General features: G+C 40.9%; 1 protein-coding gene across 3 annotated transcripts in view; it reads right to left on the reverse strand.

Annotated features, from left to right (window-relative positions):
* Positions 1 to 230: 230 nt before the first annotated feature.
* mef2ca (myocyte enhancer factor 2ca) overlaps positions 231 to 15,985 on the reverse strand; it is a 38,206-nt gene continuing 22,451 nt past the window's right edge. For 2 of the 3 annotated variants that reach the window (XM_038733840.1, XM_038733841.1), the window contains 7 exons: positions 10,943 to 11,086; positions 10,670 to 10,856; positions 10,539 to 10,583; positions 8,971 to 9,140; positions 6,214 to 6,343; positions 5,993 to 6,116; positions 231 to 5,352 (listed from right to left, as the gene is read on the reverse strand). In XM_038733840.1, the coding sequence (XP_038589768.1) occupies positions 5,004 to 5,352; positions 5,993 to 6,116; positions 6,214 to 6,343; positions 8,971 to 9,140; positions 10,539 to 10,583; positions 10,670 to 10,856; positions 10,943 to 11,086 (1,149 nt within the window). In that variant the 3' untranslated portion in view covers positions 231 to 5,003. The remainder of the gene's footprint in view (positions 5,353 to 5,992; positions 6,117 to 6,213; positions 6,344 to 8,970; positions 9,141 to 10,538; positions 10,584 to 10,669; positions 10,857 to 10,942; positions 11,087 to 15,985) is intronic. The other variant, XM_038733843.1, reaches the window with a different exon arrangement.

Below are 15,985 nucleotides of genomic sequence, written 5' to 3' on the forward strand. Positions count from 1 at the left end.
CAACGATTTGATACTTATCCTGATAATTATAAGATACAAAACTTTTTATCCTGATAAAATTTTTGGCCGTATCGTCCAGCCCTAAGAAAAAGCCTGTTTGACTGTGGTGTCTCTCATTAAGTCCCGCAGAAGCGGCATAAATCATTTCTCTTGCATCAAATGAAAACTGGTGCCCTTTTTAAAAAATGCAACAAAAAAAGCTGAAGAAGCAATGATGACAAACACGCAGAGACAATTATAACAGAGCCTGTATATTTTTCTGCAAAATACAAATACTACCACATTTCTGAGTGAGGGATTTGCTGTACATGATCTCTGATTGTGACAACAGAGGTGCACTTTATTTTTCTTCTGAGAAACATTGTCTCCAAGTGGCGACAAAGGCCAGCTTATGCCGCTAACAATCTCGTAGAATATTTAACTTGTGGTTATTAGAAGCAATAGTGCATGAAAAGAGGGAGGGAACTGTAGCCCAAAGTGTACATTTACAGTACAGAGGACATTCACTGATGTCAAATAAAAGAATATCATCGGGGCGTTTGAGGTACAAGTAGATGACAGATTTGACAAAGTCCAGGCAGTTACATATTAAAGAATCAAATCAAACACACACATAAACAGGGTATTTCACACTTTGGTTAGTTTACACTCGACCTTCCACCACCTCCACCTGCACACGCTCGACTCCACCTGGAGCCTGAGGACGAGCTCCTGGCTCTCCTGTCCTTCAGCTCTGTTTTACCGACGGTGTCAGGCGTTGTGCAGGAAATCTGAGCTGGAAGCCGACCAACCCCAGAGACAACACGGTCATCATTAAAGAGTGTGGAAGAAAACACATCTGGGCTCTGCCCTTTTCCACAGACATCACTTTGTAGTTCCTGACTAAATGGCAGTGCCTTTTTTAAACTCGAGCAGCTACGGGGACTCAAATGAATTTAGCCGCTGGATTTAAAATGGGGCCCATACAGAGTGGGGGCTGTGGCTGAGGGTTTAAGCTCCAAATATACAGTTTTTAAAACAAAATATTCAAATGTGAACAACCCCCAGCCACCTCTCTGCCTCTTAAAAGAAAATAAAACCTGTGGGCATCAGTCAGAAGTCCTTCAGCTACTCTGTACATCCTCTTATTGTGGCGGGGTGTCAGACCCAGTTTTAGATACAAGGCACAAATGATTCAAAATGTCCACAATGCCCTTGTAGAGAGTTACAGCACAAATATACAGTGGTGGAAAGTAACTAAGTACATTTACTTAAGTCACATAATTAAGTACAACAATTTTAGGATACTTCTACTCCATTTGTCTGACAGCTGAAGATTAACCTCAAAAATCAGTTTAGTGTTGTGTCTCCAGTTGTTAGCAGAGACACTTCCCCTCTAAACTTCTCACATAGTTTCATTAAAATGTAATGTTTTGATTAATGATTTAAAGAATTGTTTTTAGTCCAAAGATGTAAAATCATCTAATGTTTTAGAGGAAAAAGGAGAAGCACAGATTAGCCACTGGACTAAACTAGTTAACCGTTAAAAGTAGCTGACAATGTTCATCAGTCACATCTTACTGCAGAACGAGTACTTTTACTTTTGATACTTTCAGTAAATTTTGCTGATAATACTTCTGTACTTTTACTGAAGTATACTTTTTGAATGACGGACTTGTAATGATATATTTGTTGTACTGGCACTTTTTTACTTAAGTAAATGATCGGAGTACTTCTTCCACCACTGTACATTTTAATAATCACCACAAAGTAGTTGCTTTGAAACTGTATCCTGGGAAAAAAAACTGCCGGTTTCCTTTGTGCTCTGTGAGATTGTCACTGTGACATAATGTTGGCTCTGACACCAGCTGAACTTTAAATGTGATTTCTTTTGTAAAACTTAACTTAAAACTGACTTAAAATCTCCCTGAATGTTTAATAGAAAATGACGTGCAGCTGTGCTTCCTGTCTTTTTATATTACTGTTATTAAATAGCGCTGCAGACATCCAACAATATGGATTTGATATAATAAGGAATAAATTTTCTCTAAAAACACAACACTATCAACTTTGTGCAGCAAAGCATCGTTGTCCTGTTGGATATGGCTTTTATGAAGTGCAATCCTCACTCTGCTAAATCCTGCAAAGCTATTATTAGCACATGCTAGCTCTCTCTGTGCGTAACAAGGCCATGAGCGACGTTTGGATGTGACTTCTCTCTTTTATTTGTTAACCACAGATGCTTTGTTTCTTTTACAGGAAAATAACTCATGTTATGTTGTAAAGGCCATAATTTATTTTTTAAATAACTGAATTGTGAAATGCAACCACTACTAAATACTTGACATTGAAATATTCAAATTTAAAGCAATCTGTTTCAATTCATGTGTTTAGATTTCCCCTCTCTGACATTTTCAGAACGTTATTTCAGGTTTTGTAAATTTCCAAATGAGATTTTTATTTTAGCAGGTTCGCACGATCAGTAAGTTGTGGTAAGTGTCCAGAGCTGAATTTCTCTTTCTCTGAACATGTGACTGAACACAACAAACCTGACCGTAGCACATTATGAGTTTGGATTAAGCATTTAACGTGAATCCAACTTAAGCAATTTATTTTTAATGGACGTTAAATTTTATGAAATAAAAACTGAATATTGGACATTTGAATTTTCAAGAATCTGAAGATTTCAACCTTTTAAAAAACAAAATCAAAAATGTGTTTTTTAAAGTTGCACAACTCGGGGGGGGGGGGGGTTCTTAATATCTTAAAAAACATCTTAGAGACATTAACTTCCCTTATTTTTGATTTGTAGTTTTCAGTTATTTATAATGAATTTAATCCTGTTTATTTGTTTTTACAGGACGTCTTTGTTTAAACTTTCAACTTCCCACTTGCCTTTGATTATATTTAACTCATGTTTGAGTATTTGTGTATGTATGTGAATGTCTCTATGTCACATATTTTATAGTGGTTGTAAAAGAAAAGTATTCAGTAGTGGTTAATGTTTAGTTTTCAGATATTCAGAAATTTATAAGATAAGAAGATACTTTTACACATCTGGATTGCATTCGCTGAAAGTCACTTTTGCTAACACAACTCTGAAAATGATTCACTAACTCTTATAAATGTCTTCACATCAAGTGAAATCTGAAATCTTTTCTATGCAACCTGTTGCAAATAACTTCTTCACTCAAACTAAAACTTCCCCCGTCACCATTTCTCTCACCAGAGCTACATTTCTCCATCTTTCTCTTCCTGTACGCGCTCTCTCTCTTTCTACCTCCTTTTTATTTGCCACACTTTACCTTCCATACATTCATATATAAATGTGTTTTATATGTTTTACTGTGCGAATATGTTGAACCTGCAACACGGCGTGTGCAGCGGCGGACTGAGCGGCCCACCTCCAGCACGCCTGCTCTCATGGCTCCAATGATCCACGTTATTAAACTCACCAGTAGCTTCACTGTTCAGAGTACCAGACGTCTTCACTTTTTAAACTTTTTGTTAGTTGCACACATTCATGAATGTGTGCATGTAACTTACTTATTACCCCCCACCCACCCCGGAAACACACACACTCAAAACAAGCAACACATGTACACCGACAAACTGTCAGCACATGTTCGCCTCAGATGACATCCTGGACAGCAATTTATCAAACTGCTAGAAGTGACGTTTTTGGACGCAGCAGAGCTGAATAACTAAAACCAAAACACTCATGAAGAGTAATAAGCTGTGTGTATAATCCAGACTTGGGCAGTTTTAGCCTTCAGTACTGTTTGGAATGTGGTTTAAACATTTGATACTGTTACACCACTTTTTCTTTCTTTTTCATTCGTGCAAACAAGAATATAGACGGCAGTGATTTTGTCTGCAATCCTTTTCCATAAATCTTCACTGTGAATGTGATACTAAGTTCTCCTTATTGTGTGATATCTCTGATGCATCAGCAGAAGAAGTTACTTTTGTTTCCATTTCAGCCAATTTCTTGTAATTTTAATCATTTAATGCCTATTGCATATTATAAATATATAAGATTTATGTTTTTTTGACAAGTGAATTGCTACTGGAGAAAGTACATGAACTTTAAAAGACATATTTTTGCAGATTTGTGTTAAAGAATGAGCTGCAAAGTAGGTACACTGCCTGGACAAAAGTACGGGGACAGCTACACATTACTTTTATGACATCCTGTTCTAAATCTAAGGGCACACATATGGAGTTGTTGAGCTATAACAGCTTCCACTCTTCTGGGAAGGCTTTCTACAAGTTTGTATTTGGGAATTTTTTCCCGTTCATCCAGAAGAGCATTTGTGAGGTCAGACACTGATGTTGGAAGAGAGGGACCGGCTCACAGTCCCCGTTCTAGTTCATCCCAAAGGTGTTCGACAGGGTTGAGGTCAGGGCTCTGTTCTTCGACACCGAACTGGGAAAACCATTTCTTTATGGAGCTGGCTTTGTGCACGAGGGCATCATTTATATTTAAACAAGAAAAGTCCAAATACAAACTGTTTGAAGAACTATTTTCTAAAATTGTCTGTCTGCTGTAGTGTTAACATTTCCCTTAAAGTCCGCACCATGAAAAAACAGCCCCTCCCAAAAGTATTGGGACAGGGGTGTCCCAGTACTTTTGTCCGTATCGTGTAAGTTCCTTGTATCTGATCGGTTGTAACTCCTCTGAGAATGCAAGTGATTCAATACTGTCACTTTGCTGTGAGCAGAAGGAAGTCGCTTGATTAACTAACTTTTATATTCTTAGAAGTTTGATAAATTCGTATTGTCCCAGGAGTCTCTCCTCTAGATTAGAAAGTCTAGCTACAGTACATGTTGTAAATACAGCAGAACATCACTGTATCCATATAAAATAGGTTGACAGCGTCTGAATCTGCCCCCCCCCCTTACATTACACATTTAGCACACCCACTCAGTACAAGAAGAATATGATGATGATAATAATAATAATAATACTATAAGGTAACTTTACTAACATCCCCTCCCCTCTGGCTGTAGACCAGCTCCCATCATGTCGCCCATCCCTCCGATAGCCTCATCCGTTTTACTGACGGGCTGTGGTGCTCCTCCTGGCTGGACAGAGGTCGGAGGAGGAAGCTGTCATTGCCATGGTGATCCTCGCGCTCCTCGCTGCCTTCGTACGAGCTCCCGCAGCTGGACGCGCTGTCGCCGGGGGAGTGCCCCGATTCGTTGTGGCCCCGGACGGCGTTGGAGTAGACTGCCGTGGTCATGCCCCCTCCGAGTCCCGTGCAGAGCATGCCGACGCTCCGGTTCCTGGGAGGGGAGGCCGGCTCGGACTTGATGTGGAGCTGCTGATGACCGGAGGGGAGGTTTAGGTTTGAAGTCTGACACAAGTTCCTGGAAAATGCAGACAAGAAAATCTCAGAGTTGCTATACTTCCCTGTCGACACAACTGATCTCGCACCAGGTGAACGATTAATGAAAGATGGGTTTCTGTTCTTTCTCGTTAACATTTACTTATTTAGCTGAAGCATTTTATTCAAAGCGACTTACAATTGCTATATATGTCACACGAGGTCGCACGTCTCTGGAGCAACTAGGGGTTAAGTGTCTTGCTCAGGGACACATTGGTGGATGTGTTGCAGTGGGAATCGACCCCGGGTCTCTCACACCGAGAGGTGTCTTATCCACTGCTCCATCACAACCCCTCGTCTCCCACGGACTCGTCTCCAAGGTGCCCCGACTACAAGTGCATCGGGTTTTTGGCAACTAGGGCTGTGCCCGACTAAGGATTTACATAGTCGACTTGAACTGGGAAGTCAGAATTTCAGACAATTTCTACTGAAACGCTCCCTGAAGTCAGAACTTCAGACTGATATTTTATTATGAACTAGTATTGCAAACAGTGGCTAAAGGCATCAGGTGCGACAGCGTCCGACTTCTGAGGTAAATGGCACGTTTCTTCTAAGAAATGTGTCGGGGAGGTGCAGCCCAAGAGCCGGACAGGCGACGATATCCGTCACACACAGATGCTTACCCCATGTGTCCGAGCGCTGAGTGCTGCAGATTCTGTATCTGCTGTTGCTGCCAGTTTGTTACGGATCCGAGACCAGAACCGCCAAACCCAGACAGAGAGGACAGGTCGCTGCCGAGGGAGAACTCTGAGGGGGGGAAACACACGCACAGAAAACCCTCCTTGTTAAATCAGATCCTACATGATGTGCCCCTCTAGTCTGTTGCAGCGTCGCTCTGTTGTACCTGTGCCATAAGAAGAGGAGAGTGTGGACGGATACCCGCCCATCCCCTGTCCAGGTAGAGTCTGAGCAGCGATGGACACAGCAGGAGTGGACAGCGTCTGAGCGGTCTGAGAGTGATTTATTCTCTGGTTCTGAAAAGAAAAGAGAAATCTATAAGACCTAAAGCAGCGACGCATTCAACCGAAACACAAGGAGCTGACTCAAGGAGAGTTAGAAATGTTTCTGTTCAGGCCAGCTGCTGTTTCTCAGTTTAAACTGATACCGTGTTCTGCTCCAGCTCTGTCCTGTGATTGGTTGAAAGACATTCCTATTTTTATAATCACAGTGAAGTATTGGGTCACTCTGCTCAGTTTACATGAACTAAATTCCCAACATTTGTGCAGCTCTACAAACAGGTCGTTCAGTATATAGAATTAAAAATTGCGGCGGGTCGGGTAAATATTGCATAACGGCACATCAAAAGGCGTAACGTTGGATCCTACAGAGTCGACAATATGAAAATACTCTGCATAAAACACATCCATCACATCCACACCATGTCAGTCGAACAACGGCAAAACCACATCTACTGGACAGAAATATAGACATTTCTGAACGTGTCGACATATTTATCATTGTTATGTATTGATTGTCTATAGTGTGTTTATTATTTATACTAGAGCCCGACCGATATGGTTTTTGGGGGCCGACGCCGATATTAAAGTGAAAAGGAGCCGATTTATTAACCGATATTTCGATTTGGATAGTAGACCCCTTTACTGTATAAACTACATTTAGAACAGGACAATATTTAAAGCTGGTATGTATGTGGGCTATAAAACCTTTTCCTAAATGATTTATGTTAATAAAATGAATTACAGTCTCAAAAAGTGAACACGTAAACAGTTGCACATCAATAAGTATTTGCTGCTGGAAGGTGCAACTTTTTCATTGAGAGAGAATAAGCATGTATATTTTACTTCACATAATCTGCCATAATTTCAATTCACATCTAGTTTATCCCTTTACCAGCACTCTTTAAATCTACCAAAGCCATTTAACCACCATTCTGTCTAAATCATGCCGTCTACGTTACAGTGACCTGCTGTTGAATGCATCTAATATTTAATGACCGTCTACAACGAGGACTTGCAGCTTTGAGATTTCATTTAACTAACGTTATAAATATAACTAGCGCTGCTCTGACTACAGAGTTTCACATCTACAACGTCACAAAAATAGGAGCGACAGAAAGCCGTGTTGTTTTCTTGTTCTGCTCACGTTTATTTACATGTCCACTCTGGTTTAGTCATTTCAGACACGCCGCCTATAACTGCAGACAAGCGGCTGGCAGATATATTTAGAATAAGTCAGAAACTATAGTTTAGCGGCTCAACGTTAGCACTCCTAACGCTCTGAAGTGATTGTGTCTGTTTTTATTATAATTATATAAGTCATGTAATAAACGTGACAAAAGACCGACTCGCTGATTGTTTTCTTCTGTGGTTTTCGTGGTGAGGCAGTGTAGTTAACAGCTGCAGCTGGTCGCCCTCTGGTGGGCAAACTATGCAACACCCATGACATGAGTGAAGGATCTGAATCTGTTTCTTTTTTAATAGTCACATATCTGCTGTTATAAACGGCCAATGCCGATTAAATGCAATTAGCTCATATCGGCCGGCCGATATGTCGGTCGGGCTCTAATGTCTACGAAGTATGTTTACTAATTCTACTTTCATGGTATTTTTGTTCTTTACATTCCTCTGTGACGGTGTACCAACATGAATTTCTTTCTTGGGGGATTAATAAAGGTAAATCTCATCTTAAAGCATGTTAGTCAGCCCAGCAATACCAACAGGCCTGAACCACTGCCCTAAAATAATGTTAACAATGTTGGGTAAAGATAATAAATCAACCTTATCTTTGTGACATGTTAAGTTAATCTGCCTTGTTATTTTTTTAACGTTACAGAAACAAGATGTCACAAACTGAATTCAACAGTCTGTCATGTTCCCAGGAAGAGAACTGAAAACTTGGACAAGAAGAAACTGTGTCATGAAATTATTAAAGTTACTGATGCATGTCTTTGGGTGATTTTAGGATAGTTTTTATGTTTTGGACAATGCACACTTGTTTCTTCTATATTTAAAAATTGCACTGCATGTTGTCTTATTGTGCAAATAAAGCTTAGTCAAAACACTTTCATTGTTGCAAGCTATTTTTCAGAATATATTTAACAAATTATTCTTCACAAAATTAGTCATTTAAAAAAAAAAGTGGTGTGGAAATAACTGGTCCCCAGCGTAAACGCCACCTGTGGTAACAGCAGAGGTCGGAGCTGCTGCAGTGGATTAACCTCAACAGATAAATGTTGAAAGAGAGTGAAGCGACAAGACGTTGACGCCTCAAAGATGCAAAATGACAACTCAAACCAACAAGGGACTATTTGTGAGATCAAGGATCACAAGTAATTTATGAAAACCTGCCTTTGTTTGGGTCAATGTGAAATTAAATGATGCAACAAAATCAGAACACCAGGCTAAGCGCTTTTAGATACACTCTTTGTTATAAAACCTATTCTCATACGATATCTGACAGTGTGTTTTTCTCCCTGTTATGGTGTAATTTAAGAGATTTACTTACCAACATCAGATCAAAATCCTCACACTGGAGTGCAGCATTGAAGCAAAGACTAAAATTAGTCTCCGTGCATAATAATGGACATTTCAGGGAAATAAAAACAATGAACTGATGGAGGAATAAAGGTGAAAGCACTCACAATGGTCGGCATGTTGTTGCACTTGTTGGAGGGGGGCATCAGAGTGCGGAGGTCCGGCTTACGGCTCATGCTCATTGGAGGAGGACTCTTATCCTGCATGTTTTTGGAAACGCCTCCTGGAGACAGCAGCCCGGGGGAGGTGCAGTGGTTACTGTAGCTGCTGTTTCCTGCTGACAAACACAGGCTTTCATTATGATCCACCACAGATCCACGTCTGGACCTCTGGGCCAACTGGACGAGGGGAACTTCATGTGGAAGGTGAGCCGTTTTATTGAGGATCCATTGTGATCAACAGTGTTATCTGTTATAGGATTTAATTTGATCCATTTATCTATTTTATTTATTTATTTACTGCTGTTATTTTATGAGTCTTATGTGCTTCTGTATCTTGTGTTGATTATTCTCTTCATATTAAGCCAACTCATTATAATCTGCACCTTAATGTGCAATATTCTCTGTTTCAATACTCAACTAATGTGTGATACTCTGTTTACTCTGCAATTTTTAAGGACTTTTAATCAATTCCACCTTGTTATCTGTTCTAAGATTTAATTTTATCCATTTATTTTTAATTTTTCAATCTATCTGGTCTATTTATAAATCTTTTTTTTAAGCCTTTTGTTCTTGTGTGTCTTGTTGATTTTTCTCTTCATATTTTAGCTAAATCGTGTGCGTTACACTTTTGTCACATGCAGTAAAATATTGTTCATATCTTGATACTGCTATTTATATTTACCTTATGTTCAACTTAACCAACCTTCTATTATTATGTATATTCCTTTAATGCCTTGATGTGCAAAGTGAGCACCTGTAACACGCCCTCGGGGAAGTCTCATGTTTTCAGCACTGCAACTAACGATCGCTTTCATTATCCACTGATTATCTCAATCAATCGTTTGGTCGATAGAATGCCAGAAAACTGTGACAGATAATAATTTCCTAAAGCCCACGGCGACGTCTTAAAATTACTCTTGTTACTCAGACTCAAAGATATTCAGTGCACTGTCAAATCAGACAAAGAAAAATCTGTAAAATTCTCACAATGTAGAAGCTAAAACTAGCATTAAAAAATTACTTAATCGATCATCAAAGTAGTTGCACAACAGTTTTCTGTCGAGTGACTAATCATTTTTGGCTCTACTGATGTGAATCAGCGTTTAATTGAATCACTTCTTACTGGCTAGAAAAGCTGGTCAAGATGCAGCGAATCACAGACATTTATAATGAACGAATGATCAGTAATCGACTCTTTATTGATCAGCCATCAGCCTGATCACATGTTTAAAATGCCATTTGAAGAGTCCTATTACTATTACAAATTCTTCAGACATAGTAGCTCAGTCAATGCATGTTTGTAAACATTTCAATAATAATGTGTTTTTATCCATACTCATGGACTCTGTGCTCTGTGCTCCCCTGCACCTTTTGGTAAAAGCCGCTTCTTTTCATTACATATGTATAATAATAATAAAGTTCTCCTCCTCCCAGTCTTCCCCCAAATGACAACATGTTTAACTGTAACGGTCTGATCTACTGGCTGGAAGAATATAAATGAACTGCAGTCGTACCCACGCTGGAGACCACGGTGCTCGTCAGCTCTGAACCCATCAGTCCTGCAGAGACAAAACGAACACGTTCAGACACTGAAGACGACGCTGGGATTGATTATAGAGTTGAGATCATGTTCATAAACACAGACCTGCATTCCCAGCGCTGGAGGGCCTCTGAGGGGACATGCTGTTCCTCTGCAGGTGTGTGTGAGAGATGGGCAGCAGGTTGTGGTTACCCTGCCCGCAGCCGATGCTGGGGTGGGAGTACAGCAGTCCGCTGTGATTACCGCCTGGGATGGACACTCCCATATCGTAGTTGGAGGGCGGCAGACCCTGCTGGACAATCCAGGAGAACTCAAGTCAGTCAGCTGGTCAACATCACTGAGAAGATCGTGAAACTGCTGGCCTGCACGTGAACTTACACAGACTCTCTGCCTGTTGATCATCAGGTCGATGTCCTCGTTTATTTTGCGGTACTTGTCGTCTGACTCTGGGCTCTGGCCGGCGGAGTCGTCGGCCTCGATGTCGGGGCTGTCGCAGCCGTTTAAACCCTTCTTACGCAGCGTCTGCTCGGATGGAAAACAAACACATCGGTGTTACTTTACTGAGTAAAACATCCAGGTGAATGCTCTTTTACTACTATACATGCACGTTTATAGGGTCAAGACATTATTGATTGGCTTTAGAGCAGAAACATGAAAAAAGAAAATTCTACTGCAACAGATTCGATCACCGAGTCGGTCAGTTTTGTTTTAAAGATGTGAAAAAACGTGAACGAATCCTTTAAACTAAAAAACAAGCAATATTTATTTAAACCACAAGAGGTCGCCGTCTGAGCAGCCATCTGTAAAACGACAGCATCACCATCATCGTCTGACGTCCACAGTCAGACAGCAGTGATAATTGATCCCAACACGTACAGTCAGACCTGCCGCACTCGTTTCAACAGACTTTGATAAGAAATATTTGGACTTTTATGTTTGTAGACAACACATTAAAGGAAGCGTGGACGTGTCAGACATGTTGGTGTGTCTCCAGCCAAAGCTTCATCTCAGTGTTGTGAAATCTCCTCTCTCATGCAAGTATCAGATGATGGTGAGTATGAGTACTGAGGGTGTGTACATTTACTTCCACTACACTACAGTTCAGGGGATAAGTTCAAGTATAGTACTTTTAACTGCAGAACATTTTTTGATAAGTTTAGTTACTCTGCAGACTCAGATGAATAATACAAGATGTAGTTAATGAGGTTATTGATCCTGGAGGAGGGAATTCAAAAGCTACCCACAAGCTTTTAGCGCCACCTTTAACAGCTGCAACATTAAAGTGATGAACACAGTAATTTTACTCCAGTAATATTATTATTCTGAAATAGGTCATTCTGCATGATAATTTACTTTAGTGGTTTTACAAAATTATAGGACATACATACATATCAGACCAATAAAGTGCACATCAGACATTGGAGAGAAAGAAAATAAATAGATAATAAAGCAACACAACAAACTACACCTACGTTACAACAGGAACAGAAACAAGGACGGGGGACAGACTGAGCAATATTTTATATTATCCTTTATACAAGGGTGCTTTTACTTTTGATATTTTGACTTAAGATTTTAAATGGATATGTTTACTTGAGTATTTCTACACTGGGATATTAGTAGTTTAAAGCAAAAAATCCAAGTACTTCTTCCACTGAGCTGTGTGTGCGTGTGTTGTACAGTGTGTGGTTTGGCTCTCAGCGTCCTGCTTCAGCACTTCACAGCCCATTAGTCCAGTCTGTCACTGGATCACTACAACACACACACACACACACACAGGGGCTCAGTGGTCGGCCCTGTGCAGCTATCCCACTCATCCCAGTCATGTCCACCTGTTTGGCTTTAGAGAGAAGGGAGGGTAGGGGGTCCGCCGGGTAAGGAGGGGGAGGCAGCTACCGCCAATACTAGCGTGGCTCCTGGAGTGATGGCCGTAGAAGGCTATTTTTTGCTCCTCCGTTGCGTTTCTCGTCACTCCCATCCCTCCCTCACAATCTGTCAGTCTGGCTCGTCTATTAAAACACAAAGCTGACTCCACTAGCCCACTTTCCCCTCTTCAAACACACACACACTGTATTCCATGCGTCCACTATACACCCACGCCTTCCTGTTTCAATAAAAGAAAATAGCTGGTCTGTGTAAACTACAAGCAGCCAGGAACAGAGCTGGAAGGAGATCTTTTCTTCAAACCGGCAATATTTAGCAATGTCGTTTTTTTTTTTGACCACTTGGGGGCAGCAGGAACGAGCTGTTCAGCTGCTAAATGCTCCACTGTGCTCACCAGCTCCTCTCGTAACCGTGTCTGCTGTTTGCAGGTCGTGCACGGTGGCTTTTTAATGCTTCTTCTCCAAAAACGACGCTGTGAGAGCGAACCAGTACACGAAAGATGTGGGCTGGACAGATAAACTATGAGCTGAAAGTCACTTTAAATAAATAAATAAATAATAAGTGTGATAATACTAGGTAAAAACCTACTACAGTTTCCCCAACCTTTTTTAAGGCATGTAACCCCTTTAAAATGAAGCAGTTTCTATGTATGAATACTGATTACGGAGTGCGTATGTCCATGAAAGAGTTCCCTCATTTTAATATTTCACAATAAAGCAAACATTCGGGGGGGAAAGTCTAAACACAAGTCTTCTTTTCTCTCCCATCAATCAGGTTGTGACCCCTCAGGTTCATAATGCCATGCACTGGAGAGTTGGGAACCGTTTGTGTAGACGATGAATACAGGCTTAGGGTTTAATTGTTTTAGAAATAATTGACTTTCTACAACTGGTCAGGAATGTGTGTGTCGGGGTGTGCGTTTGTGTGGTGGCAGGTGGTTTGAACAGCTTCCTGGAGATACTCGAGACTGGAAAGGGAGACAGCTGAGGAGGGAGTCAGGAGGGGGGGGGACAGAATGCCATAACATCATACCAGCCCTCCCAGAATCCATCCACACCTCCACCGTCGCTGCTTTTCCTTTCCATCGATTTAGTTTATTCATTTTTCAATTTCAGTTCCTTCCACTGGCCTCTTCATCGTGGGTGGTCTCCTCCTCTACTTCCACATCAGATGAAGCTGCGAGTAAATGTGTGCACCACTATGTGTGTGTAGTTGCTCTGATTGTGAACGTGTGCCAAAGAACATGACACGCAGCTTTTACACCATCCCACCACTACTACCGCTCCGGCAGCAGATGGAACTACATTCTCCTAATTCACTAACAAAAAGCGATGAATTGGAATTGATTAACTGGAAGTGCAGCAAGTAACATTGGTACCAAATTAAATGTCTCTTTCCAGGAAGGTTCCTATGAATTTTACAGTATGTATCAGATATGGTGAAATAAAGTGCAACAGAAAAGAGCTTTAGACACATTTAAGTTCCATCATCATTGTCTGTTATGAAAACTCTCCCTGTTGGTGTTTAAAGGGACAGTTGGACATTTTCAGCTGCTACATAACCACTTAACACAAAGCGTCGTCCACCTGTGACCCCTCGTCACTCGTGTATATCAGTAGACACTGTTTTATTCAGATGCGGCCTGAGGAAGTAAACCTATACAGTATTTCTCGGGAGAGAAGAGTTAGGTGGTGATGGAACAGTGTATAAGACACATGGTGTTCGATTCCTGTGTCCCTGACCAATATACACATGAAATGTAAGTTGCTTTGGATAAAAGCGTCAGCTAAATGAATAAATGTAAAAGATAAATGAAGAGTTTAAACCATCAGCACAAGTTTGTGCATCTGCATGTGGCTCCAGGGATGGACAAAGGCTGTGTTTGAAACAGGGTAAAAATGCTGCTTCAGAAGGTGTCTAACAGATCAGCGAACCATCGAGTGCAGTTCGAAACGGATCGAATGATCTTTTCCCATCTCGTAAGATGCCTTCAAACTGCCCCATAGCGGTCAGGTTCAAAGGCAGCATCTATGCTGCCTGTTACCCATAAATCTATTCGCCTGTGGTGAAAAGTTAGCCAGAACTAAAAACAACTATCTTATTAGGCCGTGACTGTAACTTACCAAGTTTTATTTAAAGGAGACCTATTAAACTGCTTTTCCAGCCCTATATTGTAGTTCTGTGACTCCTGTATGGCAGCTTTGCAGGATTCAAAGTTCAGAAAACGAATTTTCTATCTTCTTCTGCCTAGGGCTGCAACTAACAACTATTTTGATAGTCGATTAATCTATCGATTATTGAAACGAGTAATCGACTATCGATTATGAATTGCAAAATTACAGAATGCTTCTTATTTAGCTATCAGCTTTTAAATTAAACTTGAGGTTGTTTTAGGCATGTGCTAATTAACAGTCACGACAACAAAAATACATCTTTTAATGAACGTTTCTGATGCAGCAACAGAAAGTTCCACTGAAATCAAGTCCTGATCTGCTGTTTAGTGACGGAGCAGTTTAAAGGCCAGTACTGCAACACACCGGGACAAACTGCCACTATATACAGAAGATATCTAAGAAAGGAATAACGTCATGCATTACACATTTGCCGAATTTACAGGGGGGTCAATAATAATGATTTCGTAGTAGACAGCTTTTGAAGAGTGAAGTGCTGCCACACTCTGGAGGTTTTCGGTTGTGAAGGTGTTACTGCTGCGCTGATATTGTGTTGTTTTACTAAGTTTACTGTTCACATCACTTTACTCCGTTAAGTTGATGTTACGGCCCGATGACGTCACGAACAAATCGAAACATTCAATCACTTTTCGTTGACTACGTCAATTAGTTGTTGCACCCCTAATACTGACTCTTCATGTAGGCCTTCATTTCAGCCTCTGTCTGAAACAAGCTGTAGATGCTCCTGTGTCTTTAAGGCCCCCCCCTCAAAGCCCACTGTCTTCTGATTGGCCAAGACCTGAAGCATGTTAGCATGCTGGCTCTATGTAGAACAGAGTCATTGGTAGAAAAAGCAGTTCAAAACAGAGCGTTCAGAACAGGAGGAAATCTGAGGTTTTTGCTCACAGGGATTTCTTTTAAATACTTTAACCTCATTATTTGAAGCTTTGGCCATGTTTAACATGAACATCCAACATTATAACCTTGTAGATAAGTCATAAAATATGGAAAAGCATAATAGGTCTCCTTTAATATGATTTCTGAGGCTGACGCTAAGGCTAGTGACTGACATCCAGAAGAGAAGCAAGACGGCGTGCTGACGTCACACGTTGCTGTAAATGCGGCCCTAAAAGGCTGTTCGAAACCAATGTTCATAGAGATGCCTTCACTTGAAAGTCATGCCTTCTGAGGCAGCTGTCTATTACAGTAGCGAGACAGCGAGGCAACTGCCTTCTGTTTCAAACAGAGCCAGTGTCGGGTCCACCACTTTCGTCCAGACTGAAACATCTCAGCAGCTGTTGGATGGATTGCGATGAAATGTGCTTCAGACCTTCATGTTCCTTTCAGGATGAACTGTAATGACTTT

The sequence above is a fragment of the Micropterus salmoides genome, unplaced genomic scaffold (genome assembly GCF_014851395.1).
Source record: "Micropterus salmoides isolate LMB-PRFRI ecotype aquatic unplaced genomic scaffold, ASM1485139v1 Ms_hic_scaffold_20, whole genome shotgun sequence".
NCBI lineage: Eukaryota > Metazoa > Chordata > Actinopteri > Centrarchiformes > Centrarchidae > Micropterus > Micropterus salmoides.